This window comes from Perca flavescens, chromosome 21, assembly GCF_004354835.1.
Source record: "Perca flavescens isolate YP-PL-M2 chromosome 21, PFLA_1.0, whole genome shotgun sequence".
NCBI lineage: Eukaryota > Metazoa > Chordata > Actinopteri > Perciformes > Percidae > Perca > Perca flavescens.
This window is the reverse complement of record NC_041351.1, coordinates 24135965-24163905: the sequence shown is the minus strand read 5'-3', so window position 1 is coordinate 24163905 and position 27941 is coordinate 24135965. Positions and strand designations below refer to the sequence as shown.

Here is a 27941-nt window from a genome sequence, read left to right as displayed (position 1 = left end):
ACACATTTCCTCCCTTTCATTATAAAGCTCGAAAGCTGCAGCACAAAAAAGTAGTTATGTGGGAGACATTTAATTTCTTACATAAGTTCAAAGAGAAAAGTAGAAATGTGTTGTTTAGCCCACTTTGATACTTTACAGACTATCCGCTCTGGAATGTACTATGTCCGAGCTAGGAAATAGGAGCTAACGAGGATCACTTGAAGATGCCATGTGCTGATGACTGGACGTCGCGCTTACGTCACATGCCAAAGAGGACTGATGATAGAGTAAAAACTGTGGGTGATCCTTTGGTCTATTCATTGGAGAAATTTCAAAAAATATGTACAGCCCATCCCATTGACTCATTTGGCTTTGGGCAACTGATTAATCCCTTTTTCTTTTTCTTTTTTTATTTATGAAATTTTCCTCAAAATCTAATTTGCTTGCATTCAGTTCAACAGGTGGCTGTTGCTGAGGTTAAGAGCTACTTGTATTTATCCCATTAGAAATTCAAAGGATGGAATGTGCTTCACAAGAGTTTTTATTCGTATCAATGAGTCCAAGGCAATCAAATTGGGAATGTGAAATTGTTATGCAGGCATCAATTGATTTAACTTTAATATTAAATATTACCGGGGGAAAACAAATTGTAATATCTATGGCAAGTAAACAGGTTCCCACACAATGTACAATCTTTGTACCTCTTACATCTTTCATTTATTTTGCCAAACACCATGCACTATTTAGAAACAGAAACTTACTGTAAACACAGTGCACTCATCACAGTTATTTTTCTGTAAAGCATTTCTGTGACTTATTTATGTGTATAGGCACTGTTCACCCTGATTTATCAAGATATTAAACACAAGACAGACAAACCACAGTTACTATACAATGACGACGTAATGCTTCGGTCCACATTTTGAGGTAAAAGTTACCTATATAAGGAAGACAGCGTCTGACACATTCAGTGACCACGGGGCAGCCTCTGCCAGGCCTACGGCACTCACACAAACATAAAACACCGACATTACAGTAAAGCTGCAGCACTATCAAATATTGTACACAAAGCACATTCAAAGATCATGGCATAAAGTTCCTCATGGAGTAACTCAGAGAGCTGAAATGAAACAAATTATTTAAATGAAATTAATAAAAGTGCAATTTAACGAAGTACTGTACTTGTGCCCCAACACTTGAACTGATCAAGTGTTTTCATGGAGTCTCACTCACAATGTCTCTATGGTTTCATGTATTGCATTACAATCCAGTTTCCAAATGTCTTAGTTAGAAAAGGGGGCTTTAGGATCGGGCCTGCAAACGAGATGCAAATGAAGAGCATGACGGATTTGAAATGGTCCTGTATCAGGTGTTGAGAAAATCAGACATACAAACCGGTGGGTTTAAAATACTGCAGAGCCAGGGAGCACAGACATAAGAGTTACGTCTCTATATCACATTCAGATAGTATTGTGCTGGCTGTTGGTTGAAGATGACGGGCAGAGGGAGAAGGGCTTGTCTCTGGTCAGGCTGTCGAGTGCTCGGAGGACAGCGTCGGGCATGTGATCTGCAAGCATCCTGGGACTGATCAAAACACTCCTGAACGCCATTTCATTGGACCAGTCTGCGCGGTACCGGACCTGGGAAAAACAGGATCTGAGGGGGGAAAAAAAAGACAAAGAAGGAATTTGGTGGCAAATCCAACTCACAATTCTCATTTCAAAAAGAGTCTGAAGCATCTTTCCACCCAACACTGATACACATCTGGTTTTCAGGTTGTACAATATGTTGTTATATAGGTGTGCTAGCATTGTCAATGTGACTTCCAGCAAAACAGATCAAATACTGAAAAAAGTTGTATTTGAAGTGGCACAAAATACAATTACTGAAAAAAATGGTTCAAATGGAAGTGCTGAAAGAAGTTCAATGGCAAGCACTGAATTAAGTGTTATGTGATGCAAGGAGCTGAAGAGTAGATAAAAGTCTGAATGCACTGAAAGGAGAAAAGTCAGTCGTAGGTGATGAATTGAGCTGGGAATTTGAGGTTAAAGTGTAAGAAGTGTCAACGAAAAAACACTGAAAGCAGCTGGAATAAATTGTATATAAACAGGACAAACAGAAGTTGTGGAACTTAGAAGAGCTAAAGAAGATTTTGTTGTTGTTCAAACACTGAACCTGAAACCAAAAAGGGTTTAAAAGGAGCTGAGGCATCGGTTAAAGAGAAATAAATGAATGTAGTTCAAATGTGTGTTGACGCATCATTTACTGCTTGTGTTGACACCGTTAGTGCACATTCAGACTAAGGATGCACCAAATTCAGATTTTTGGGGTTCTGCCATATACCAAATCCACTGGTTAAGATTCTGCCGCATCTGAAACCTAATACCGAATCCTACTCCCATCCCATAAAGTCTTTAGCCGTGACTGTCCTTCCTTTGCTGTACCTGAAGTTGCTGAGTTTTGGCTGCTGTCTGTAGATTCCTTCATGCACAACTCGTATTCTTTCGGATGTTTCATACGCAAATGTTTTAACAGTGGCCATGCTGTGTATTGTTTAGGGTCCTCGCCACCATGAGACCAATCGGCATTGCAAAGTGAACTTGTAGCTGGACTTGAATGGCCTTCTTTTGACTGAAAGTACTACCAAACAACACTTTTTCTGCTCACGAGTTCCATTTTCACTTTCTCACAGCCTACTGCATTGAACGCTACACCTACGTAAACACCTTCCCGTAATCAACGGCGGCGTCATCACGTCGACCAGTGTAGCAAGCGCAGTGCAAGCGTAGGGTTTGGTGGGAAAAAAATTCTAAGCCGAATCCTGGATTGGGTGCATCCCTACTTCAGAACAAGGATGGCCCATTTGTGTCACGTCCTGTTGTGTTCTTTAACCCCCCTTCCCCTCCCCCCCAATGTAACACAAGTAGACTTTATAGTACCGTTTTCCGTCAGATTGTTTATAGATTTCAACATTACCGACCACACTTGAAGGCAGCTTCATTTCACAGAGAAAGGGACAGTGCTTTGTTGTTGCAGGGAACCTGCAGCTGGCACACAAATGCCTGGGTGTCTGAGTGCTTCACTCTCTTGTGCATGCATTTGCATTGTATTTATTTATTTATTTATTTATTATGGGGAACTGTGTGGTGTATGGGAATGTGTTTATGTGTGAACTGCTGGACACTCACATTTCCCCACTGGGATGAATAAAGAAAGAAAGTATCTATCTATCTATCTATCTATCTATCTATCTATCTATCTATCTATCTATCTATCTAGTGGCAGCTATAGAGGCAGTGATGTTTCCTGTTTACTGTACGAGACTCTTACACTGCCTCAGAAAGGGACTGACAAAAATGGACTCACACATGATTGGAAACGGCAGCGTGACATCGGGTTGCGTTTCTTCAAAAGTTTAATCGGTCTCAACTTTTTCGCTGCAGGCCCCTGCAATTTTTTTCGGCTCCTCGCTGCTCCACCTACAGCTGTAGCCACCCGCTTTCAAAATGAAAAAAAGACCTGCGTTTTTGCCGCACCATCTGACGACCGCCGCAATGTGTGTGAATGCAGCCTTATACAACTTGTTAAGCCAGGTTGGGAAATGTATACTTTCTAGTTCTAATCACTACTAGGGTATGGGGGGGGGCGCACATAAACAAGTATTCCTATTTATCAGCTCGTATGTAGGGTAAATCTGTTATGAAGGGAATTGAGAGATTAAATAGTATTTGTAGACAGACCTCCGTGACGGCCCATCTTCTGTGATATGCAGAACGCGTCCGGGCAAGAAGAGAGGTAAGTGGGCAGCAGTATGGGCAGGTGAGTCATCAGACGCCAGGCTCTGATAGGACGATGAGTGGCGAATCATCAGTGACTCCTCCCCCAACAGTGGCTGGCTAAGCTCCTCCTCCCTCCTGTTGTCCATCTCAGTGGGGAAGTCATCGGGGTCTCCTCCGAAGAGCTCGTACCAACATCCCTGCAGCAGGATGCGGTACTGAAACACACACAAAAGTATTATTATTATTTTTATTTTTTTTTTTTTTAAATGGCAGGGACTTAAGACAGTGTTTCTCAAATGGGGGGACGTGTACCCCTAGGGGTACTTTGGAGTACTGCAGGGTGTACATGAGATTTTTTTTTTATATATATATATATATATATATTTATTATATATATATATATATATATATATATATATTTTTTTTTTTTTTTTTTTTTTTTAAAAAGGTCCCATGTCATGAAAATTTCACTTCAAAAGGGAGTTTTTTTTTAACATTAATATGCATTCCCCCAGCCTGCCTAAGGTCCCCCAGTGGCTAGAAATGGCGATAGGTGTAAACAGAGCCCTGGGGATCCTGCTCTGCCTTTGAGAAAATGAAAGCTCAGATGGGCCGATCTGGAATCTTCTCCCAATGAGGTCATAGGGCAAGGTTACCTCCCCTTTCTCTGCTTTGCCCACCCAGAGAATTTAAAAGAAAGAAACTTCAGATACAGTATTAGGGGACCACTAAGGTCTATATAAAAGAGACTTCAGATACAGTATTAGGGGACCACTAAGGTCTATATAAAAGAGACTTCAGATACAGTATTAGGGGACCACTAAGGTCTATATAAAAGAGACTTCAGATACAGTATTAGGGGACCACTAAGGTCTATATAAAAGAAACTTCAGATACAGTATTAGGGGACCACTAAGGTCTATATAAAAGAGACTTCAGATACAGTATTAGGGGACCACTAAGGTCGATATAAAAGAGACTTCAGATACAGTATTAGGGGACCACTAAGGTCGATATAAAAGAGACTTCAGATACAGTATTAGGGGACCACTAAGGCCTATATAAATGCATCCAAAGAGCACCATGTCATGGGGCCTTTAATGCATAATTCCTAAAATAATTATACACTATAATAATGAATGAGTGTAGTGATTCTGAATATTTAAAATTTAACATTTGAGTGTTTTTCAGTTACAATATTGTTCAATCAAAAATGTATTGTGCCCCTTTATATAGCTAGGCGTTGTTTTTGCTACAAATGGATGAATACATATTTCAAAGGAGGTACATTATTGAAAAAGAGACTTACATCTCGTGCCAATGTCAGTGCTTTGAATGGTTCTTACCTTGGGCTTATTGCAGTTTGAAACTATTTTAAGAATCCTTCTCTTCAGATCCTCCATATTGGGAATGCTCAATCTGTACAAAAAGAAGATTGATTATAAGAGGGAATTATGCAAAGAAAAAACATAACTTTTGAAAAACACTGAAGGAAAAAGGAGCGTGTGAGTTGCTCTCATTTTCTCTTTCTCTGGGCCTGTAATAATAGGGTAGAGCCAAATATAGTCTCCATCACACAGTAGTCTTTAAGAGTCTGGCCAACACCACAGCACATTCATATTGGCCTTTCAAAGACAAGAGGCTGCATTACTGCTAACACAAACATATATTTACCTTCAGTGTTCCACAGATAAAAAAAAAAAAAAAAAAAAAAAGTCTCCATAAAACAAAAACTGCTCTAACCAGTATTAACATAAAATATGTATATATTATGAATAGGGCTGTCAAACAATTAATTTTCTTAATCGCGATTAATCGCTGAATTTTAATAGCTAATGCCAATTAATCGCATGTTTTATCACATGATTCAAATTCTATTATTTTGCATTTCATAACTGTTTTTTAAGTCTGTGTTATCAATGTAAACCAATTCTTACCAGTGGATCTTGATTGGGAATCAAATGAATGCAAAGAAAGTTACTTCATGAACTTGACTTTTAGATTTAGTTGATTATTATAAATCAAAAGATGTGCAACGAGACTGAGGTAAACACAATCGTCTTCAGGAATATAGCTTGCTTTTTAAAAATGTAAAAATAAATGTGTTAGAGGCTACATTGTTATAAAGGCTACATTCATTTAAAAATCAAACATTGCAGTTGGTGCTAAGTGGAGCGTCTGTCATAGTGTGATTGGCTAGGTCGGTGGCATTGATTCTTAATTTCCCACGAAGCTGATCGCAGTTACGTGTCAGTTAAACTTTTTTTAAGGGCGTGCGCTCGTGAGCACCCACGGAGGAAAACCGAAATCGGCGCCTATGCTTCGTAGCAAAGATTAAATTAATTAATTAAAATAAAAAATCTTTGGTGCACACGATTAATGTCAGCATTAACGAGAGACGCGTTAATGCTGACAGCCCTAATCATGAATTGTAACTTTGATTAGACAGCATCTAAAAGGCTAAGAAGTATATTATGTAAAAACACACACACAAAAAAAAAACATCAGTCTAACCTGGGTACCAAATCCTTTCCCAGCACAACCGAGACCACAAAGTCCTTGGAGTAATCAGCTAAGGCTTTACTGCATATAGATAAAACAAAGAACAGAAAACATAGTTAGATCAGTCCAATAACTAACATCGTACTTTATATGTGTACATACATTGCAAATGCTAAGTCAGACCTGTAAAATCATACTTGTAAGGGCTCATAATTAGGGCTCAAAGATAGACAAAAGTTTTTTAAAACAAACCTCAATTATAATTTAACATTTAAAACATACGTTTTTAAGCATGCAATCGTTATTCATCTTGATAATACATGTCTAATAGGAACAAAGAAAATCTTGGACTCCTGTATCCATTTCCAACACACTTTCATAATGACTAGGTGGCTTACGAGCATTTTGAATTAATATTAACACTTTGACTTCAAAACCAGGAGGCCAGCCCAGTTCTATCCACCCTCAGCTGGTTGCACTTGCCAAAGTGTTACAGTACAGTCTTCCTTACCTCAGGAGTCCCCCTGGCGGAGAGAAGGAGTAGCACTGCAGGGTGGGGAAGGAATTGCGCAAGAGGATAGCTAGCAGTGATGCTGTGCCAGCACCCAGACTGTGACCTGTGATGACCAGTTTATACTCCTACAAACACAGAAACACATTAGAGGATTATTCATGAGCTATTACTTCTGCAAAGCTGATGTTATTTCTTGACAATAAGTGATTAACAAATACGGTATATAGAGGATATTCTTCATGGAAGTGCACTGAGTAGAAAGCAGTGGTTTTTTTTGTTTGTTTTTTTAAATCAGAAGAGTAGTCTATATCCTAAGCCACTTTCGAGATTGCTCTGGTGCCTCAGGAAATTCCGCCGAAAGCATGTATTTTCACCGATGTCCGCTTCCTTTGTTTTGGAATTTTAAACTCCGGTTGATTTCTGAGGACTATGGTTAACTGCTCCTCAGATCTCTGCAGGGTAAATCCAGACAGCTAGCTAGACTATCTGTTACATCGGAGTTTTCTCTCGCATGACTAAAACAACTTTTGAATGTACACGTTTCACTAAAACGAGTTCCTTCCCGAGGTTATTTTGCAGCGGCTCCGTGCGGAGCTTGGCGCACGCCCCAAGACGAGTGTGATTGGTTTAAAGAAATGCCAATAAACGAAGAGCACGTTTTCCTCCCATCTCGGAATGCTGCGTGGACTGGCCAGGACCTCCTCCGCAGCGTGTGGAGGAAGGTCTGGCAAAGCGAGACTATTGGAAGAGCAATGCAATCCAGCATTGTATTTTTCAACTGTATCATCCCTGTAACCCTGTCCCATAAGTACAATTTCAGCAGGTATCTAACTGAAAGGAAATACCTTCTTTGGCTGAAATGTCGTTTCCAACCTCCGTTGCATTTCTTACCGGTGCAATGGAGAAGGCCTGGTTCAGGATGCCATCAGTGACCAGCTTCTTGTAAATGTAACCTGCTGCCTGGCACATGCCCTGCAGGAGTCAGGGACAAAGCAGCAGCACTGATCTCTACTGAAACACACGTTACACATGAAACGCTTCTACTTAAAGCAGGTGGAGAGCTCTGTGTTTAAATGTGCATTCACCTTGTGAGCGTAGCAGGCTCCAGAGACTCCTTCTACAGGCAGGTTCTCACATTCAGCAGACAGGTCTGTTAGGACATCCTGCAGGACAGACACCGAAAAATCAACAATAAACTGGGAAATCTGACTGGCCTCGTATCAGAAGAATCAAAATCTTTGGCTGTTGAACGAAATGCTTTGATCGAAATCAAATGTTAGGACAAAAGCAGAAAGATTCTAGTATGTTTCAACCAAATCACCTCAATAAATCTTTCACTTTCTTTATATGTAGACAAGGGTGGATACTCTTTATACACATGCCTCCGTTACAACACTCATGTCTTCTTTTTCTAAACAAGAGTCATTTTAAAATTTCTTTAGAGGAATGGTCACATCGCATGCCATCAGATATAGACCAAGGGGCACCTATATTTTTATCAGTCCCCTTCGACACTCTTCTATCAGTTAGCGAGTCATCTGTACAAATAGGGAAGGGATTCTGAATGAAAAGAGGAAGCAGGAGTATAACACACAAAAGCAGTTGTACAGAAAGACTGATGGTAATACTGAGAAAAAAAATAATAATCCTGTTCCTTTTTCCATGTACACACAATGGACAGACTGAGTTCATGGTTCCGGGTTTCATATTTGATTTATAGTACTAGAGGAGGAAATACTGTATAAAAGTAGATTTTAGACTTTCATGGTAATACATTTTGCAAATGTTCATTCCCTCGAACAAATTAAAAGGCGCAAATCAGAACCCCAATCATCTAAGATCGCTATGAAAATATAATATATACGCAAACTACGATATATCCAAAACTCAGCCGCCCGTCTGCTCACTCACTCCAGGACCAGAGACCACATCACTCCGGTCCTCCTAGACCTCCACTGGCTCCCCCATCCAACACAGAATCCAGTTCAAAATCCTCCTCATCACGTACAAAGCTGTTGATAACCTCGCCCCCTCCAAAGTCTCTGACTTCCTGCACCGTCATACTCCCACCCGCAACCTCACATCCACGGACGCCAACCTCCTTTCCCCTCTCGCTCGCCCCAAGCACCGAACTTGGGGAGGGACAGGGCCTTCTCCGTTGCTGCCCCCCTCCCTCTGGAACTCGCTCCCCCAACACCTCAGACTTTCCACATCACGTACTCACTGAATTGCTTTTTTTTTTTTTTTTTTTTATCCTGCTTCTATGCTGCTTTGCTTCACCTTTTTAATATCCAGTCCCTCCAGAAAAACGCGATTATGCGATCGCATAATTCAATGCATAGTCAGCCAAAGTCCGCATATTTATGCAAGGGCCGCATTTTTTCAAATACGCCGCACAAATTGCCAATTTCCACGCAAAATATGCAGGGCTGGCATGATTTCATAATCCCCGCATTTTCGTTGCAAAAAAAGTCCCATATCTTAGCAGAAAGTTGAAAAATGTTGCGTTTACGTCACACAAGAGCAGCCACTTTCCCCTGTTGCCCTGGGAACGTTATGAAGTGACGTAAAAGCAGGGTTTTGGGGGAATCACTTGTTTTTCATCAAGTTCCCACAATTTTCGCAAGTTCCAGCATATTCCAGCGCATTTAAGAAAACGTGCCGCATAATCAAGGATTTTTGCCCGCAACAATCACAAAAATACTGGAAGGACTGAATATCTATTTCTGTTGTACTGATCTTGTAATTCTTTTTCTTTTTCTTACTTTGTAAAGTGCCTTTGAGTACCTTTTAAAGCGCTATATAAAATAAATGTATTATTAACGTATTTTCTATGCTCTACAATTCACAAAAAAGGGAGATGAGAGTCCCAACTCACCCTCAGTGACAGTGTTCCTCGGACAGCCACAAGAACAGCCTCTCTCTTATGATCCAGAGCCACGTAGAAGGGGATCTCATAGATCTGTAACGAAGAGAGAACACACGTATGACCCTTTGGAATTACTGAGACTGTTGGACAGGTGCAGGCAGCTGAAACTGAGGGACATTTTTTTGAACATATGGAGTATTCCTCACAGGAGCAACTAGTGAAATTCCTACCTGGTTGTGGAAGCTGACGTAGATGAAGTCTCTGTACTGCAAACCAGTGCTGTGCAGGATGGATGTAAAGTGACAGCCGAGGTGGTCCCCTCCGACGATTTCATACTCGGCTGCACGACCTCTACAGCTGATACGCACAAACACAGTTTGTCTTGAATCAGAACCGGGATCAAGTTGTTAAGTTTGTAGTTGTAGTTTGTAACCTTGTAGGCCAGACTATCTGCTGTCCCAAGAGTATTTGGCTTTTGGATGTTTCTGAAACACCTTTCTCTAGAAGCAGGAGACAATGCAACCTTTTTTTCATGAGAAAGAAACAAATAACTTAACTGTTGATGCTTCTTGGGACAGCACATTGCTACATTCAGTCAGCAGGTGTTAACCGAACCTAAATGGTCTTGTGACTTATCAGACAGGTTCCCAGTGTTTCCTCTATGTTGATTTTGTAGTGGCGGCCCACCATGGCAAAATTTCTGCCACCACGGTATCAGAAATAGGGCTGTACCGAAAATCTTTGAGTTGTGGTTGCCTTTTAAATGATCCTGCCGACATAATGCACCCCCACCCGTTAGCTGCCGCTCGCATTGCAATTTAACAACAAGTAGAACTATTCAGAGGTTACTGGGCCCGTCCAGTTTAACTCCACATACTGTTGATGTGTTCACTTTCTTCCGAGTCGACTATAAAACGAACAGCTCCACCAAAAACGTCACCGCGGTGGGTCCGTTCTAAGTGTAGGTTGTTCGGACAGACCTGCTCCCACTGCAAAAAAAAAAAAAAAAAAACGAAAAAAAAAAAAAATCCTAAAAAAGGAAACACCCGATTAACACACATAAGCAAAGATCTTACCAGTCTCCACTAAGTTTGCAGGGCCCAGTTAGGAGGTTGGAGTAAACGTACAGCGGCCAGCCATAGGCTGCTGCAGCAAATCGCATACAGTGAGCTGCTTTCTCCAACTCTGTCTCCATATCTTCTCCCTTTAAAACATTAAAAGATATACAAGAAGAAACATTTTGTTTAACGGGGCATTCACACCGAAAAAAAGCAATCTGGCAGGGTTCACAGCGGGGGGAGTGCCACTGAAACGGCCCATTTGTGTGACGTCCTGTTGTATTCTTAAACGCCCCCAACTAAGCACTAGACTTTATATTTCACAGTAACTATTTTCCATCAGATCGTGCATAGATTTCAACATTTCCCACCGCACTTGAAGGCAGCTTTATTTCACAGTAGAGAAAGAAGAGACGAGCGAGACACAGCGAGTGCTTCGTTGTTGCATGAAACATTCAGCCATTTAAAAAGACTCCCGGGCAGTTCAGTGCTTGTGTTTCCTAGGGCTCGATTAAAGAAATTCTAGTCGACTAACACTCATTCAATTCTAACTAATCGATTAGTTGATTTAATCAACAGATCTGTAAATCTGAGTTTCTCCGCAAAGAGTCATGCAAAAGCGCCACTTTAATTCTTGTGTTGACCAGAGATGTGCTCGTACGTTTCTTGGAAATAAGTCATTCAGCATGAAAAAAAAGCATCAAACATGACTAATCGACTAAAGAAATCTAAGTTGACTAAGACCAAAACGACCGATTAGTCGACTAAGACGGAGCAGCCCTAGTGTTTCCTTTTTTTTTTTTGACCCTTATAGTGTTTCAAAACTTTCTTGTGTTTGTGATAAAGTTAGCAATGTTTCCCGTTTACTGTACGGGATTCTCACACCGCCTCGAACCTTAGCTCAATTGCGTTGAGTCAGTCTCAACTTTTTGCCGCAAGACCTGCTGCGTATTTTTGAGTGTCCCTCCCCGCGGTATCTAGTCTATCAGTCTAAACCCACTACCCCCATTCAAAATGAATGGAAAGACCTGCGTTTTAATGCTTTTAGGTCTACAGTACCTACGTGACCGACAGACTCCGGTACTTACGATGGGAGAGGAAGGGCTGTGATCGACCATGACGTCTGGGTCTCTACTTTGCTCCATTTTATCCTGCTCCTGGTGCAGCAGAGCCAAACCAGCTGCTATGTCACTGGGGACCAGGTCTGTGTCCTGCAACACACACACACAAGCACCATACCGGAAAGCATCATACCACTAGACAGTTCTTGTATATGTTACACCAACACAATTTGCTTTAGTCTTTCTTGATGTATTCCATTATGTGATCTGACTGAACGCACAAACCCTCTAACTGCTAGATGTAGAGGACAGCACAAAGAAGAGAGAGAGAGAAAGTGTCCCTTACAGAGAAGAATCCACCGACGAGCTGCGCGATGCTGGAGAACGCTGCTCGGTGGCTTTCGTCCTGCGGCAGACAACAGCACAGGAGCCGCAGCCTGTTTTCCCACACCTTGACAGCCAGAGAGCGAGCCGTGGAGAAGAACTGGGTGCCCTCGTTGCTCTGCAGGTCTCTTACTCCCAGCGGCTCCACGGCAGCAGGCTGAGGACGGGGGTTCCCCATCGGGTCAAACACAAATACCACGCCCAACCCAGTGAACAGCAGGATGATCCAGCTGTTGTGACACAGAACAAAAAAAAAAGATGCTGAATCAAAACCTCTTTAACATTCAACAATTATAAAATGATGAAACTATGAACTCGTAACCCTAAACGACCTGTACCTAGCAACCACTGCTGTGATGACAGCACCCACTGTGGCGGGATCGCAGCCTTTGCTGTCATCAGACACCCAGACAGCTCCCAGACAGGCCCACACCAGCTCAGGGATGTACAGGATAGCTCGCAGGTACACCAGCGCAGGGATAGAGCGCCGTGGGCCGGGGTTTGTAATAGTCCCTGTGAAGAAATCATAGACATCTGTGTAATCATCAAAACAATTACGCAACTGTGCTTTACACCTGTTACAAGTGGATGTTTAATGAGCTGCAATCCAGAGGTTGATCAGAGTAAACTAATGATTAGAAGTTGTACCATCAATGTTTCATCAGAGCAGTTATAAGCAATATACAGATGTGTCTCCTTCCTCCTTTTGAAGAGCAGTGCTTCCATAAAATTAAGCCGTTTGCAAGTTTAAAGCCGTTTTCAATATGAAGGCATAATATGATGCCACTTGTGTACATGTTGTCTGTGCACTGAAGGAGTTACATTTAGTGAACTTTGTTTTAAATTGTTTACCACCCCTTTCTTAAACAGTGTGTTGTGTGGCACAGCAACGGTCTTACGGAATAAGCTGTATTTCGACACTATTGCTGCTTACGGCAAAATTGTGTGAAATGCTTTCAGAAAATCATTGGGATTTCAACTCCTGCAAAGGTTGTCCATGTCTAGTTATCTTTGTATTTAAATGTAAATAAGGTATAACTTATTTGATTATTAGAAGCTCTGGAGACCTGATAAACCACAACCTGATTTACCTTGGGCACTGACGTAGACAATAGCACAAAGTGACAGGATGATGAGCGCCAGCACAACCAACAGTCCGACCAGATAGCTGTGAAGAACTCCTCTCCCATTACAATCAAAATGACCCTTGTGATAAGTGAATAGGATCATGGTGCCAATCCACCTAAGGAGAAAACAGCAGCAGAGAATGACAAGAGCAGACTCATTTTACATGTTGTCATTATGCTTAAATAGCTGGACGTCAGGTGACAAAAGTCCTGTGTAATCACGGACATTCATGAAGGTAAACAACATACCAAAGCACACGGACGAACAGTTCAAAGGAGCCGGGGAAAACAAGGTCGTCGCTGGCGATCCCCCACCGCCGACCAAACACCACGAGGCCAGGCATTTTGCAGGTAAACAAGACCAAATATCCCACCGATGGTAATTAACCTTTTACCACTGCAAAGGTGACAGGATTATCTGGAGCAATGCACACTTCAAGTCATGCCTGACTTCGCCAAAGCAGTAGCTACACTGGCTGGCAACTCAAACGTCACTTTCCTGCGTTGCTTAATATAGCCCAAATGATTTTGTAACATCTAACGTTGGCGTGTAGCTAGCTAACGTTAACCCTTACACACGCTAACGTTAGAGGAGTATTGGGCGAGTGTGCATCCGCTAACGTTACCTCATTTGAGGACAGTTAAGACCAAGCTAAAATTTAGATGTCATATACAGTGTTGCGTTTTTCGACGTGTCAACACAAAGCTTGAACATATTAGATGTAGCTAATGCGGTTGACGACAGCTAGCAGAATCGTACTATTGCGTGACTAGCATATATTAGCTAAAAATATTAACGTTAGCTAAAAATACTCTAAAGCCATACCTAAAAAAAAGCTAGCTAACGTAATCCCGTATCACAAACACTACCATTGTTTAGCTAACGTTGCGCTAATATATCAACATGTTAGTATATAACTAACGTTACTGATACAAAAAGTTTAAAAAAAAGTACATAACAATAAGCATAGCTAAATTGAGAAAGGGTTTGTTTGAAAACGACAACTACGTGTCCGTCCGCTGGTGGTACCCTGATGCAACAGAGACCACCGTACAATAGTTCCGGTGTCGTGCCAAGGTACTCCTATATATAATAATATAATAATCTAACTATTGCTAGAAAACAGCAGACATCTCCATATTATCTCAGGTTGTTTATTATGACCTGGTAAAGTCAGAAAATAACACACATGATGAGGACAGGACCTTTGCATGTTAGGGGAGGGGATATTATATCAGGTGAAAAAACGGCCTGATATTTTGTGTATCCCTTCTGTAACTTACATGGTAGACAAGTGAACAAAGCGGTTAATTGAAAAGCCATATTAAACTAAATTAAATGATAACAGAAATCACGTTAGAGGGCAGTGAGGGACGGGTTAGCAAAGACGAGGAAAAACTATTGTTCATAAACCTGCATGACTCACTATCGGTTGGCCTATGTAGCTAAGGTGCATGCCAATATGGAACTTTTGGAAAACACTGTCGATTAATCCACAATAATAAACGAAGCATTAAACAATTTACACGTCGCCTAAATGCAACAGACAAATAAACGTATTTATGTAGATAAATGAGACCCTTGTTATTATGGAAAATCCTGTCAAGTATTCCACGTCGCTATTTGTTCCATTTAAGAAGTGAATTCGAAATGATTTTGAATAAAGAGTGCACGCGCGCTCTTGTGGCCAGGGGATACAAATCCTGGCGGGGATAAGTACCTTGGCACGATACCTGTCAGCTTACCGTCTGTGTATATATCTATGACCGTCTATGGTGAGACTAGCTAACAAGCTATCACCCGCCGTTAGCATTCCATTGACTGCCATTCATTTTGGCGTCACTTTGACAGCGAATAACTTTACATCTGAAGCGTTTAAAGACTCTATTTGTCCATTGTTTATTTCTAAAGAAACACGACAATGTATAAAAGGCTCCATTACATTGTATCTCATGTTATGGCTCCGTAGCAGACGTTTTTGTAAAAATAGGCTAACAATTGTGTCATAACCACTTGACTTTCTGTCGCACAGTAGATCAATTACCGTAAAGTACAGGAGAAGCTCGCAGGTAGTTTCGACTCACGTTAGCTGTTTTAGTTTAATTATTAATGTTAACTAGCATTTTAGTTAGCAATAATTAGCCTGTGCCTATGTTATCTCCTTACATATACCTACGCTCTCCATCTCTGCAAGATTGGGAATGATTGTGATTTCTCTTGGCACAGCTACCAGAAGACTTAAAACTTTTCAGACAGGTTGCTCACGTCACATTTACGTCGTCAAGCTCAGTTTGAGGCTGCGTAGTAACGCTCAGCGCTCACCGGAAAAGTGCTTCACTGGTCTCTGTCGAACCAACCCGATTATCGGCCGTCGGACGTCGTCGGACAGTCTGGATATTGATTATTGATTATTGGATTGGATTTCTGTTGGGTTTTTGGATCACCATGACTCTGTGGACCGAAGCACTCGAAGAGGTGATGATCAACATGATCGAGGAGAGGCCGCCGCTGTACAACGTATCTGAAAAGAACTATTCTAATCGAGAAGTGAAGAGAGACTGCTGGCGTCAAATCACGGAGAAAATAAATATATCAGGTAAGATGTTCTCTTCTGTCTAATTGTGTGTACGTCCCACCTTCGCGCAACGTGTAGGAAAAAGGGCAGAATGCACGAAAGACAGGAAAGAGACCGCAGGGTCGAAACGTTGCCTTAATTTATTAATCGAAATAGCCTGTGATGTGTGTGGACATTAAGCCTGCCTCGTAAGTGTATGTGATCTCGATAAACGCAGGCCTTGCCTGAGTGTTTGTGTTGTTGTGTAGGTTGGTGTGCTGTCACTAAATAGAACTCCTGCTCTGTAAACTTTTTCAGAGAAAGAGACGAAGAAGAAGTGGGACTCCCTGCGAACACAGTTTTGCCGCTATCGCAAGCTCTCTCCCTCAGGAAGTTCTGGGACAGACAAGACTCCCAGACAGCGGTGGATATTGCGGAGGTTACGGTTTCTGGAACCGCATACGAAAAGCAAAGAAAGTGGACTTAACCTCACTCACACGGTATGAACTTCCGCTGTCCCATTGTTAAATAGTACTCATTTGGACTGCTGTCCAAGCCAGCCGACACTCGGATCTCCGCGAGCAAATCAGCCGACACTAAATTTTGTAGTGCGCTCTTATACCGGTACGCGTGCTAAATGCATTCAAACGGCCCAGATTCGAGCATAGACTGTTAATATACAGTCTGTGGATCCGAGTAGCGAAATTAGCGAGATTATACACATGGGACCACTTCCGGTTTTCAAAATAAGGTGTTAACACAATGTACATACAAAAACTAGATTAATGGATTATATTCACCAGAAGTAAAACATATGTAACCTGTGTCTGTCCTTTATACAAAACAAATAATGTGAATAGGAATGTATAGTTTGAGTTTACAAGAATACAACATTAACAATGAATAATTCCAGACAACGATTTATTTCAGGGGACACGTCTGACTAACCTGACTCCGCCAGATGGATTGCCTGACTACACCCATATTTAAAATCAAGCAATTAAACGGTATAAATTTGGAGATTTTAGGAAGTAAAAGTCCCACATTTCTAGGGTAAAATGACGTCAAATCTGCAATTTAAAGTGCTATAAAAGGACTTTCCAGGGTATGACTGCCATATTTCAGTAGATGACATCATTGACTACACCCATACTGACAATCGAACAATTTTACTGTATAAATATGGAGATTTGTGCTGCTTTTGTTATGAATGCATTGATTCCATGACATTAAATCCACTCTTATGATTTTTTATTTTTTATTTTAAGGAACCACCGGCCTCTACTGACACCAGTTCAGGCGCCCCTGTTGATGACTTGGACAACGACCGGGATGAGATGGCTGTTGAGCCGCCGATTGCAGAATCTACTGTTTTGGTGGAGCCAGACTTTGAGTCAACCAGCACCAGCACGTCAGCTGGAAGCCCGCCAAGGCCTCCTGCAAAGCGCAGCAGGAAATCTCACAGTGATTCGCTGGCGGACACGTTGATGGGACTGATGCGCACAACAGACGCAGCGCTTCACAGAATGTCTGCGGAGGGCAGACCGGACTTCATTGCAGTGGCCTGCCAATGCATAGAACACAAGTTCAGGATGGTGCCACCACATCTCCTGCCTCAATTGGAGAACAGAGTTCAAAACCTCATTTTTAATTTTTTCGAGGAGCACAACCTGTACACACACACAAAGGACTCTTAATATACAGCATCTCACAAAAGTGAGTACACCCCTCACATTTTAGTAAATATTTCATTATATCTTTTAATGGGACAACACTGAAGTAATTAGACTTTGCTACAATGTAAAGTATAAAGTGTACAGCTTGTATAACAGTGTAAATGTGCAGTCCCCTCAAAATAACTCAACACACAGCCATTGATGTCTAAACCACTGGCAACAAACACCCCTATGTTAAATTCCCATAGAGGCAGGCAGATTTTTCTTTTTAAAGGCCAGTTATTTCATGGATCCAGGATACTGTGCATCCTGATAAAGTTCCCTTGGCCTTTGGAATTAAAATAGCCCACCCCACATCATCACATATATCACACCCTTCACCATACCTAGAGATTAGCATGGGGTACTTTCCATAAGATCATCTCTCAATGCAAATCAACCCAGCTATTAGGCTAAAGTACCCCATGCCAATCTCTAGGTATGGTGAAGTGCATGTGATGATGTGGGGCTATTTTAATTCCAAAGATCAAGGGAACTTTATCAGAATGCATAGTATCCTGGATCCATGAAATAACTGGCCTTTAAAAATAAAACTCTGCCTCTCTCTATGGGAATTTAACATACACTGTTATACAAGCTGTATACTTAATACTTTACATTGTAGCAAAGTGTGATTTCTTCATTGTTGTCCCATTACAAGATATTATGAAATATTTACTAAAATGCTAAAATCTTTCTTCTTCCACAAGAGGAAGCCCGAGAGCTGACAACGGCAGTAGCTTCTTATTACTAGCCATCGTATTTTTTTCTGTTCAGCGAGTAATGACAACAACGAACCTTCTTGACTACTACCAACAGTGACTGACGACAGCGTGCTCTGTGTTTACTAGGTCTAGAGAGATGTTCTGTCATTTACGTTTTTCATTTTTTGGGGCGAGAATACAGATTAGCGCCGCCTGCTGTTATGGAGACGTATTACGTCTCACGCACGCGAAGAACGCACGCTCAAGTCGACGTCGCTTCGGTGTGTTCCGAGGAACTTTTTTGAGAGACGGGAGCCGACTGATCAGTCCGACTGCCTTTTCCGTCGACGGTTGGTCGGCCACCGGGTTGGTGTGTCAGAGCCTTTAAGCACCTGAGCCCTCTCTTGGCAGATGTTGAGGAGTTTTTTTTTTTTTTACGACTTTTGTGTACACTTGTGCTCCTCTAATGCTGAATTGAAAATTGGACAGTCCATCCTCCTAACCTGCACTCTTGTTTTACTTTTTTTCTTTCAGGTAACGTTACAATATACAACTGAAATGGAATAAAAAAAACAAATCCAATTATCTGTGCTTCATGGTATAATAAATCCAGAGCTTACAATTGTGACGGTGCATGTCCTTCAGTCATCTCATCCATTAGTTTCTGCAATAATTGGCCGATTATATTAATTTGATCCCAAATAAATCAGAACCTTCTTTTGCCATTGGACATGTCAGCTAGGATATACAGTTAGTCATTCGTATATGAGAAAGGTATGTATATTTAAAATCATGTTATAGCTTAATTAATTGATAACTTTTTATCAATTGAATATTGTGACGAGCTGCGTTAAAAGATTCACTCAGGAGACAGTTATCGATGTCTAAACTATTTAATTTGACATTTGACATACACTCTGCCCAAAAGCCATCAATCCACGCGTGTCCTGGTAATCGGAGCCAATATTACATAAACATGAACACTAAATTAATCACACAACACTAAAACCCAAATAACATAAACGCACATCCAAAACATTAAGAGAACATCATTAAAACACACTTCAACTAGGACAGGAACAGTTGAGATCACAGTCATGAGCTTGCACTCCTTCAGCGCAAAACAGTCAATAGGCTGTCCTGTCCGTTACAATATAATATATATTGTTATAATTCTTGCGCTTTGTACGTTAGTAAATTACTTATTTAGTTAGTTAGCTATAGCCATTTTGTTATTTTTTATTCTGGTCTACATAGCTGTCATTACCATTAGCTGCCTGTGTAGTCTGCTGCACAAGCATGTCATGTGCACAGGTCTTCATCATACATCATAGAATCCATGAATGTTTTTGTCGTTCGTTTTGTTGATTTTGTTTTTACCCAGGTGGCATACGATTTTCTCCTAGAAATATAAATGATTCATGTTACTTTTACAAGTATATTTACATCCAATCCAGATAATGACACAGACGGTTCCATGGTGTAATGGTTAGCACTCTGGACTCTGAATCCAGCGATCCGAGTTCAAATCTCGGTGGAACCTGACTTTTATTTTCTTCATAATGGCGTTTTGGCAGCAGCCAAGTCTGTCGCTATTCCTGTACCCACACAATACATGCTCAAGTGTCATACATATAAATCCATCTCTCCACAGCGCTGTGGAGATAGGTCAGGTCTGGCAATGCGAAACTAGTTCATGGGCCATAACCAGATATGAACGGGCCATACATAACCATCATAGACAGTTAAAAGATAACCATAGGCCAACAATGACGTCAGTCCAACATGGCGGCGCACACAGCACGTCGTTGCTATTTACTCTGTCGTAGTGCAGGAGTAAACTTGATTCCACAGCAAGTCAAACTAAGGAATGTTGCGACGAGAGACATTAACAACACTATCCAGCCGAGCGTTGGTTACGGGAGCCGAGGGACAGACACCACACAGGTCAGTTAAATAAACCTGAACACAGATCTTCGATTAACAATGTCACGCCAAAGTCCATTAAAACCCGGACTGCATTAAACGAGACTATATCATCCTAGCCCCAGTGGGAATCGAACCCTTGGCGTTCTTACAAATAAACAGGATTCGTTTGAACATAAAATGCTTTGTGTAGCGATCTGATGAGTGTAAGCTCTTGCAATAACCCAGTGACGCTGTCTCTAATCAGCACCTCTTTCCTGGTTCCACTTATTATTTATTCATCATTCTCATTTCAGAGATGTTCATATTGTAATATAATACTTATATCATAACAATACTTATTTGTTCCAGCATCCTTTGCACTATGTTCCATAATTAAAAAAATTATCATAAAAATAATTTACTCCTGCACACTTTGCACTCTTCACTGCACTACTGCCTCAACCTGTCTATATTGTTTCTGTTTATAGTGTGTATATATTGTTTGTTTTGTATGAGTAAGCACATTGTGCAAAATTCCTCTTATGTGTCCTCATACCTGGCATATAAAGCTGATTCTGATTCTGAAAAGTATAACATGCATCTTAACCTCATTCAGGAAAAATGGGTCACACTGCAATATTATGGGTAAACCAAATAAGCACCCAGTTATTGCCAGTGCCATATTTGACATCCCAACGACGTCGTCACAAACTTAAGGGTCAAAATGTTCAGGCTCAGGACAGGAGGAACAGATAATGCTTGGGATGAAAACGATAGCATATCATTTCAGGATGTACTGACTTTAGCTGCGCTAAGCTTTTCCCTTCAAAAAACCGCAGAAGTCAGTGTCGTGGCAATGTGGTCAGACCTGTGAATGGACTTTGTTGTGACACTCTCTGCATGAAAGAGAATAGATGAGAACTGAGATGAGGACAAATAAATACATTCATAAAACTATGTAAATAAAGGCTACTGTATCATAGTCTGATGATGTTGTTAACGGTATAATGGACTTATCCTGGATGCACAGTAAAGCAAAAAATATTGTTTTATTTTTTTTCAGGACACCCAAGTGCACATTCCAGTGGGTAAATATAGAAATATAGTTTCACTAAGCAGAATAAGAAAGTATTTTCATTCTCTTTTTTGTATTTTACAACAATATATTTCTTCTCCTTCTGGTTCTTAGAGCGCCTGACGGTATCTTACAGCAGAAGCAGTGGTCCCGGCGGTCAGCATGTCAATAAAGGTTGTCAAAGTTGAACTTAATTATATTTAGCATACATGCCAAAGTGACAAGTGACTCCTCCTGACAGCTTACAAGGACTTGAATCTTGAATTCCTGTTCTATCATGCACAGTGTATTCCAGTGTTCAATGACGTCTCAATCCACAGTCAGCACAAAAGCAGAGGTCCGATTCCATGTGCAAACAGCAGATTGGATCCCAGAAGACGTTCGACGGAATATCTTTGAAAAGGTTTGTTTTCAAATGCCGTGGAATCCGGATAAAAGCCTGAATTGTCGATCGCAACACTTTTGTACTTATTACACTTTGTATTATTGCAGTTTTCCCAAATAAAATGCATGCAGTACTATTAGTATTTTTTTTTATCCCTGTCATTTTGAATCTGTAACTATTCAAACCAACTGTACACATTTTCTGCTCCGTGGCACAGAACAAAAACCGCATCAACAAGGCCGGGGAGCTGCTGGTGACCTCGGAGCTGAGCAGGAGTCAGCAGAGAAACCTTTCGGATTGTATACAGAAGATTTCTGCCATCGTAGCTGAGGCCAGCGAGAAGCCACGTGAACCAACGGCTGAGGACATAGCTCTTAGGGCAGCCAGGTATTTCCCAGTAGTAGAGGACATTGCTTTATACAGTGCTTCTCATGAGTATTGGAACCCCTGCTAAAGTTGATTTAAAAAGAGGAATACAAAAAATCATCTTTTGGAAATTGATCTTAATGCCTTAATTGAAAAAAATAGGAAAAATCCAACCTTTAAGGATGCCAATTTTCTTTGTGAATGAATAATGTATCGTAAATAAATAAATGTTCTTCCTTAAAATAGAGGAGGCATAACGCCCCTATGTTAAAGGGATACGCCACCGTTTGTTGAAATAGGGCTTATCACGGTCTACCCTGGCTGTAGATAGGTGGGCCAACGCAATTTTTTTTGTCTCAGTGCAAGTAATTAGGTTATTTTTTTGTCTTTTGTTTGCTCACTTTTACTCACGACATGCTAACCGGCAACATAGGATTCCATTCACTACGCTAAGCTAACTAGCGGCGGCGCTGCCGGTGTTGCACCGGACTAAAACAATGCATGCACAAAAAACTGCGTTGGCCCAGCTATCTAGAGCTAGGGGAGACCGTGATAAGCCCTATTTCAACAAACGGTGGCGTATCCCTTTAAATTCCCATAGAGGTAGGCAGATGTTTCTTTTTAAAGGCCAGTTATTTCATGGATCCAGGATACTATGCATCCAGCTAAAGCTCCCTTGGCCTTTGGAATTAAAATAGCCCCACATCATCACATACCCTTCACCATACCTAGAGACTGGCATGGGGTACTTTCCATAAGCTCATCTCTCAATGCAAATAAACCCAGCTATTAGGCTAACCGAAATAAAACCATGCCAATCTCTAGGTATGGTGAAGGGTATGTGATGATGTGGGGCTTTTTTAATTCCAAAGGCCAAGGGAGCTTTAGCAGGATGCATAGTATCCTATATCCATGAAATAACTGGCCTTTAAAAAGAAACATCTGCCTGCCTCTATGTGAATTTAACATAGGGGTGTCTATACTGATGTCCCCTGTATTTTAAGGAAGAACATTTATTTATTTACAATACATTATTCATTCACAAAGAAAATTGGCGTCCTTAAAGGTTGGGTTTTTCCTAATTTTTTCAATTAAGGCATTAAGATCAATTTCCAAAAGATAATTTGTTTTATTCCTCTTTCTAGTCAACTGTAGCAGGGGTTCCTATACTCATGAGCAGCACTGTATCCACCTTGCTTATGAATGAGTCTTATGTGTGTGTTGATGTGAAATGTGTTGTGCAGGTTAGAGAAGGGGAACAAGGAGCGACTCAAACAGAAGAAGATCCATTCAGCTACCAAGAAGAGCAGACGAGTAGATTTTGACTAACAGATGGACTGTTACCTTTCTACCTCCCATGATTGTATTGTCAATAATAAAATGTAATTTATACGCACGCAGTGTTCATTATTTTGACTTTCATTTTTTGTACAATAAAGTAAGTAGCAACATTGTTCTAACTACGTACCAGAAATATGCAGACCAGTGCAGGTTTTATAATAAACAACTGCTACCGTTAACTGGTGGTGTTAAAACTGCATTTTGTGAGCTATCGGTACTTTTTCAGCAGCGTTGCCACTGTACACATATTTATCATGCTTTATTTTAATACCTGCTAACCAAAAATGTCAACCTTGTATATTCAGGTATTGGGGGCGAAAGAGATAGCTGTGATAGCACACACTTTAGCGTATAGAGAGGGCTGTTTCAGAAAACAGGTTTAACAAACTCGGAGTTCAAACCAGAACTCTGGGTTAACTCTGAACTTTGAAGTTCTTGAGTTTCCGGATTCAGAACAGCTAGTCTCGCATCGCCAGACCTTCCTCCACAGCTCCGCGGAGGACGGTCTGGCTAGTCCACGCAACATTCCGGGATGGGAGAAAAACATGCTCTGGTTTATTGGCATTCTTGAGCGGCGCTAAGCACCGGACTCCATGACGGTGCCTCTGCAAAATCGCCTCGGGGAGGAACTTGTTTTGGTGGAACAAGTGTGCGTTCTAAAGTTGATTTTAAGTCGTGCAACAGAGAACTCAAATTGGACAGATAGTCTAGCTAGCTGTCTGGATTTACCCTGCAGAGATCTGAGGAGCAGTTAACCATAGTCCTCACAAATCCACTGGAGGTTAGAACACCAGCACAAAGAAAGCGGAAGGTGAGGGACACTAGGCCGAAAATCCGGCGGAATTTCCAGCGGCACTTGAACAATCCCGGAATCAACGTCGTCAATATAGACTGCAGAACAGGTGATAAGAATTAGGTCAATCAATTTAACTTGGGTTAATCTTGAGTAAAGTGTGTGCACTAGCATAAATATAGAAAGCCCTCATCAATGGAGTGCAGATAACGTGATTCATCATGGCAACAGGACAAAAACAAGCATGAACGTCCTACTTCTCCCCAGTGGAGTTAGAAATATATACTTGTGCGAAATATATACATATATTTAAAAAAAGAAAAAGACAGAAAAGCATCAAAAGAAAGTGAGCAGAAAAGTGCTGACCATGTCAATATGTCAGTATTAATTTAAAAAAAGAATTGAAGTTCTATCTCGAGTATTGCACTTATTCAATATTTGTGTGTATGCGCAAGTCTTTATATTTCTGTATTTATTTATTCGTTCTCCACGATATGACGGCATCTCATGGGTCACAAATTCCTGTACACCGAAATAATAGCTATAAAAATTAGGGACCCTATCTAACTACTGATGCCACCATTTCTGCAGATATACCTAGGTCACCTATTACAATTAAGTAGCCTATGTCATAAGGTATGATGAAAACATTTACAGTGGCAATATAATATAAGTCCAGTGTTACAGCAGAAATTACTGAATTAAGTGTGAGGAAAGGATAAACGAATGTTAATTTAAAGCAGATATGACAATGATTGTTGTAACTCAGATATGTTGTCAATATGTGGACGGAAATAAATTAAAAACCTCGCACAGAATGTTTTCGAACCGCCGATTGTTATCGGTCATATATGTCAATGTATGGGCCGAGCAGGCTTCCGTAAAGAGATTGTTAGTATTATGATGACGTCTTTGATTCCGCTGCGCGGATAAGTGTCAATAAAGAGACAGAAATGAGTTAACAAAATAGCAGAGGATGGTTTCGATCCATCGACCTCTGGGTTATGGGCCCAGCACGCTTCCGCTGCGCCACTCTGCTTCCACGACACAACAAATGTCGTAGTCCAAATTTAGTTTTAATGTAATCTGTAGATACTCGTCCTTTATACGCTTTGTTTCTTAATAATATGTTCCTACATTTAAGTACAGAAGGCTACATTCTCAGGACCTCATCCTAGGACCCTAGATTTTTTCTACAGCGCCACTAAACCTGGGCTGTATTTTCAGGACCGCATGTGTATCACCCAAGTTTTTTACTAACGTTACAGCGCCACCTACCGAATAGGATGAGCACAAACGTTTTAAAGGTTGATTCCATCCAGATACTAATTTCTGAAAAAAGTACTACAGCATAGGGCTGGGCGATATGGACCAAAAGTCATATCCCGATATATTTTGGCTGAATATCGATATACGATATATATCCCAATATTTTTTTCCGCAAAGTGAGAGCAAATGTTCAGTCAAAGCCAAAATCAAATATGACATGTCACAAGTAGTTTCATAGAAACAGTTGCAAAATCAAATAAATAATAAACCGGTTTCTTCACCTGGTTCATGATTAAATGCTCAGCTGTTCAAATAATAAAATGTAAACCTAAATACTGTATAACAGGAGTACCTTTTTTGAAATCAAAGCTCCATATTTGTGATTCGTTCCAAAGGTCAATTAAGCTTTTGATATTAATATAATCTACTTTGTTCAAAATGTAATGCCTCATGCCTGTAAGCCTAGGTTTATAGTCCCATTCTTCCACTTGATACTGCTTCCACTTAAGTAAACTAAAAGATGAACTATCGACTACAAAACAAAGAAACTAATTAATGTGTTAATACAAAGAATATTTATTATGATCGGTTCACAGATCTGAGTCCAAACGGAAACTTCACCCTTCTGAACTAAGAGTTTCTGCTTCAAGGTGAAGTTTAAAACAGACTGAAATGTCCAGGCTCATTCCTCCACTATTTATTTCTGTATGTATTTATGCGTTACATGTCATTTTAACGGGCACTGAGCTCCAGATCCTGCAGCCGCAGACGGTCTCTGCTGCCCGCTGTAGCTTCTCTCCGTCCGCCTGCTGCCGGCAAACTTAGTGGAACTTTCCGCCGATATCGACATACAGGTCGTCCTGGACTACGTGTAAGATCCTACCGATCACCACTCTGTCTTTGGCTGGTCCGATCTGGATCAGCGGGGACCCGGCGCAGCAGCGAGGCAAAGCTGTGTTTTTCCCGGGGGAAGAGACGCTGCGGCCGGCCACGGAGCTCTCCGCCTCCCGCTGCCGCCGGAGCTCAGATTGCTGGTCGAAGGCGGCATACATAATCATAAAACACATTGTCACCTGTTAAATGTTATTCATTGCTGTTTGTTCTTTTCATTTCCTCTATCGAACATAATTAAGCAGTACAAAAGTCCGGCATCTTTAGCGTTGATCTGAATGCTTCGGACCCCTGTTCCAAGATGGCGGCGGTTTTGACGTATGTTTAGAACCTCAAGGCGACATCTGTGTATATATCTATGGGAGCAAGGATCACATTTGAACTATATCGATATATGCGATATGGTCTAATTCCATATCTCATTTAAAAATATATCGATATATTTTTTATATCGATATATCGCCTAGCCCTAATCACTATCAGAATATGGAGGAGAACAGGACTGGAGGTCCACCGTAGAATTTACAAAGAATTCTTAGTCACCTATAATACTTACAAGCATTGCCAAAAGAGCCTACTTTTCTAAAATCATTATAGAAAACAAAACTCTAGAATACTGTTTTCTACTATTGACAGACTGTTAAATTCTCTCTCTTCTATTTTATGAATTGCTCCAGTGTGTGTATTATTTAATTATGAAAACCTGTAAGTCATGCTGCTGGTGCCATAATCTAACGTGAGCCTGGTTTTTGCAATTATAAAGCAAATAATGTCCCTGTCTGAAATTAGGCTGGTAAGGGCCGGAATTGCCAGGGCCGAATTTTTGTCCCAGTCCGCCCCTGCGCACGACTAAAACAACTTTTGAACGTACACATGTTCCACCAAAACAAGTTCCTTCCCAAGGCTATTTTGCAGCGGCACGGTGGCTCCATGCAGAGCTTAGCGTCGCCCAAGACGATTGTGATTGGTTTAAAGAAATGCCAATAAACCACAACAAGTTTTTCTACCATCCCGGAATGTTGTGTGGACTAGCCAGACCCTCCTCCGCAGAGCTGTAGAGGAAGGTAATGCGAGACTACCAGCATCTCAACCCCAGAATTTTGTAAGATGGTTACTCTGCGCAAACCGCCATTCTGTTGCCTCAACCTATCCCCTCTGTCCTGAATATTATGAATACAACCCTTGAAACTGGCTGTTGTCATTAGGCCTTTAAAACTGCTGTGGTGAATAATCTACTGTAGAAGCCTAATTTAGATTATGGAATAAGAAATCATAGACCCATTTTTAAGCAAGGAAAGTGTTTTCCACCTGTTCTCACTGCGTTCTTCCTATAGGTGATATTATAAAGTTAGCTTCCATAGCTATGCTGATGATACACAATTGTACATATAGGCTTATTTGTTGAGCCGAGTAATTTAGTTGCCTTAAGCTGCCTCACTGCCTGCCTGTCGGCAATAAATACATAGATGAATAATAACCTTTCAAAACTAAATGAGGATAAGACAGAAATTGTATTTCACCTCAGACACATTACCAAGGTATGACCATTCATGAACCATATGCAGCAGGAAGCTGAAAAACCAATTTATAATTGTCATTTCAGATATCAACGTAATTCTACCTTGGGCAAATGACGTCACCTTTGCCATTCATGTGTATTTTTAAT

General features: G+C 41.0%; 3 protein-coding genes and 2 non-coding genes across 8 annotated transcripts; 3 read left to right on the top strand and 2 right to left on the bottom strand.

The window, feature by feature from the left end:
* Positions 1-502: 502 nt before the first annotated feature.
* On the bottom strand, positions 503-16493 carry daglb (diacylglycerol lipase, beta). Of its 4 annotated transcripts, none has more exons than XM_028568129.1 (16): positions 16317-16493; positions 13523-13670; positions 13238-13389; positions 12485-12659; positions 12109-12376; positions 11790-11912; positions 10720-10847; positions 9874-10000; positions 9653-9736; positions 7860-7937; positions 7666-7746; positions 6772-6899; positions 6273-6341; positions 5105-5177; positions 3720-3973; positions 503-1635 (listed from the first exon to the last, which is right to left on the bottom strand). In XM_028568129.1, the coding sequence occupies exons 2-16, from the start codon at positions 13615-13617 to the stop codon at positions 1440-1442; spliced, it is 2031 nt and encodes a 676-aa protein (XP_028423930.1). In that variant the 5' UTR covers positions 13618-13670; positions 16317-16493; the 3' UTR covers positions 503-1439. The 4 variants fall into 4 exon arrangements, with proteins under 4 accessions (XP_028423930.1, XP_028423931.1, XP_028423932.1 ...); XM_028568130.1 differs by having other exon boundaries at positions 16328-16493; XM_028568131.1 differs by lacking the exon at positions 13523-13670 and having other exon boundaries at positions 16326-16493.
* Positions 15612-17543, top strand: LOC114548282 (transcription factor Adf-1). Its single transcript, XM_028568133.1, has 3 exons — positions 15612-15870; positions 16147-16328; positions 17097-17543. Exons 1-3 carry the CDS (start codon positions 15720-15722, stop codon positions 17523-17525), a joined length of 762 nt encoding a protein of 253 aa, XP_028423934.1. The 5' UTR covers positions 15612-15719; the 3' UTR covers positions 17526-17543.
* A 2175-nt stretch (positions 17544-19718) lies between these two features.
* trnaq-cug (transfer RNA glutamine (anticodon CUG)) lies at positions 19719-19790 on the top strand. The gene has a single exon. It is a non-coding gene; the product is annotated as a tRNA-Gln (tRNA).
* Positions 19791-19940: 150 nt separating this feature from the next.
* On the top strand, positions 19941-23377 carry mrpl58 (mitochondrial ribosomal protein L58). The gene is made up of 6 exons (XM_028568376.1): positions 19941-20194; positions 21219-21243; positions 21345-21404; positions 21551-21633; positions 21833-22002; positions 23226-23377. The coding sequence occupies exons 1-6, from the start codon at positions 20033-20035 to the stop codon at positions 23308-23310; spliced, it is 585 nt and encodes a 194-aa protein (XP_028424177.1). The 5' UTR covers positions 19941-20032; the 3' UTR covers positions 23311-23377.
* A 1705-nt stretch (positions 23378-25082) lies between these two features.
* On the bottom strand, positions 25083-25154 carry trnam-cau (transfer RNA methionine (anticodon CAU)). Its single transcript has one exon. It is a non-coding gene; the product is annotated as a tRNA-Met (tRNA).
* Between the last annotated feature and the right edge of the window lie 2787 nt (positions 25155-27941).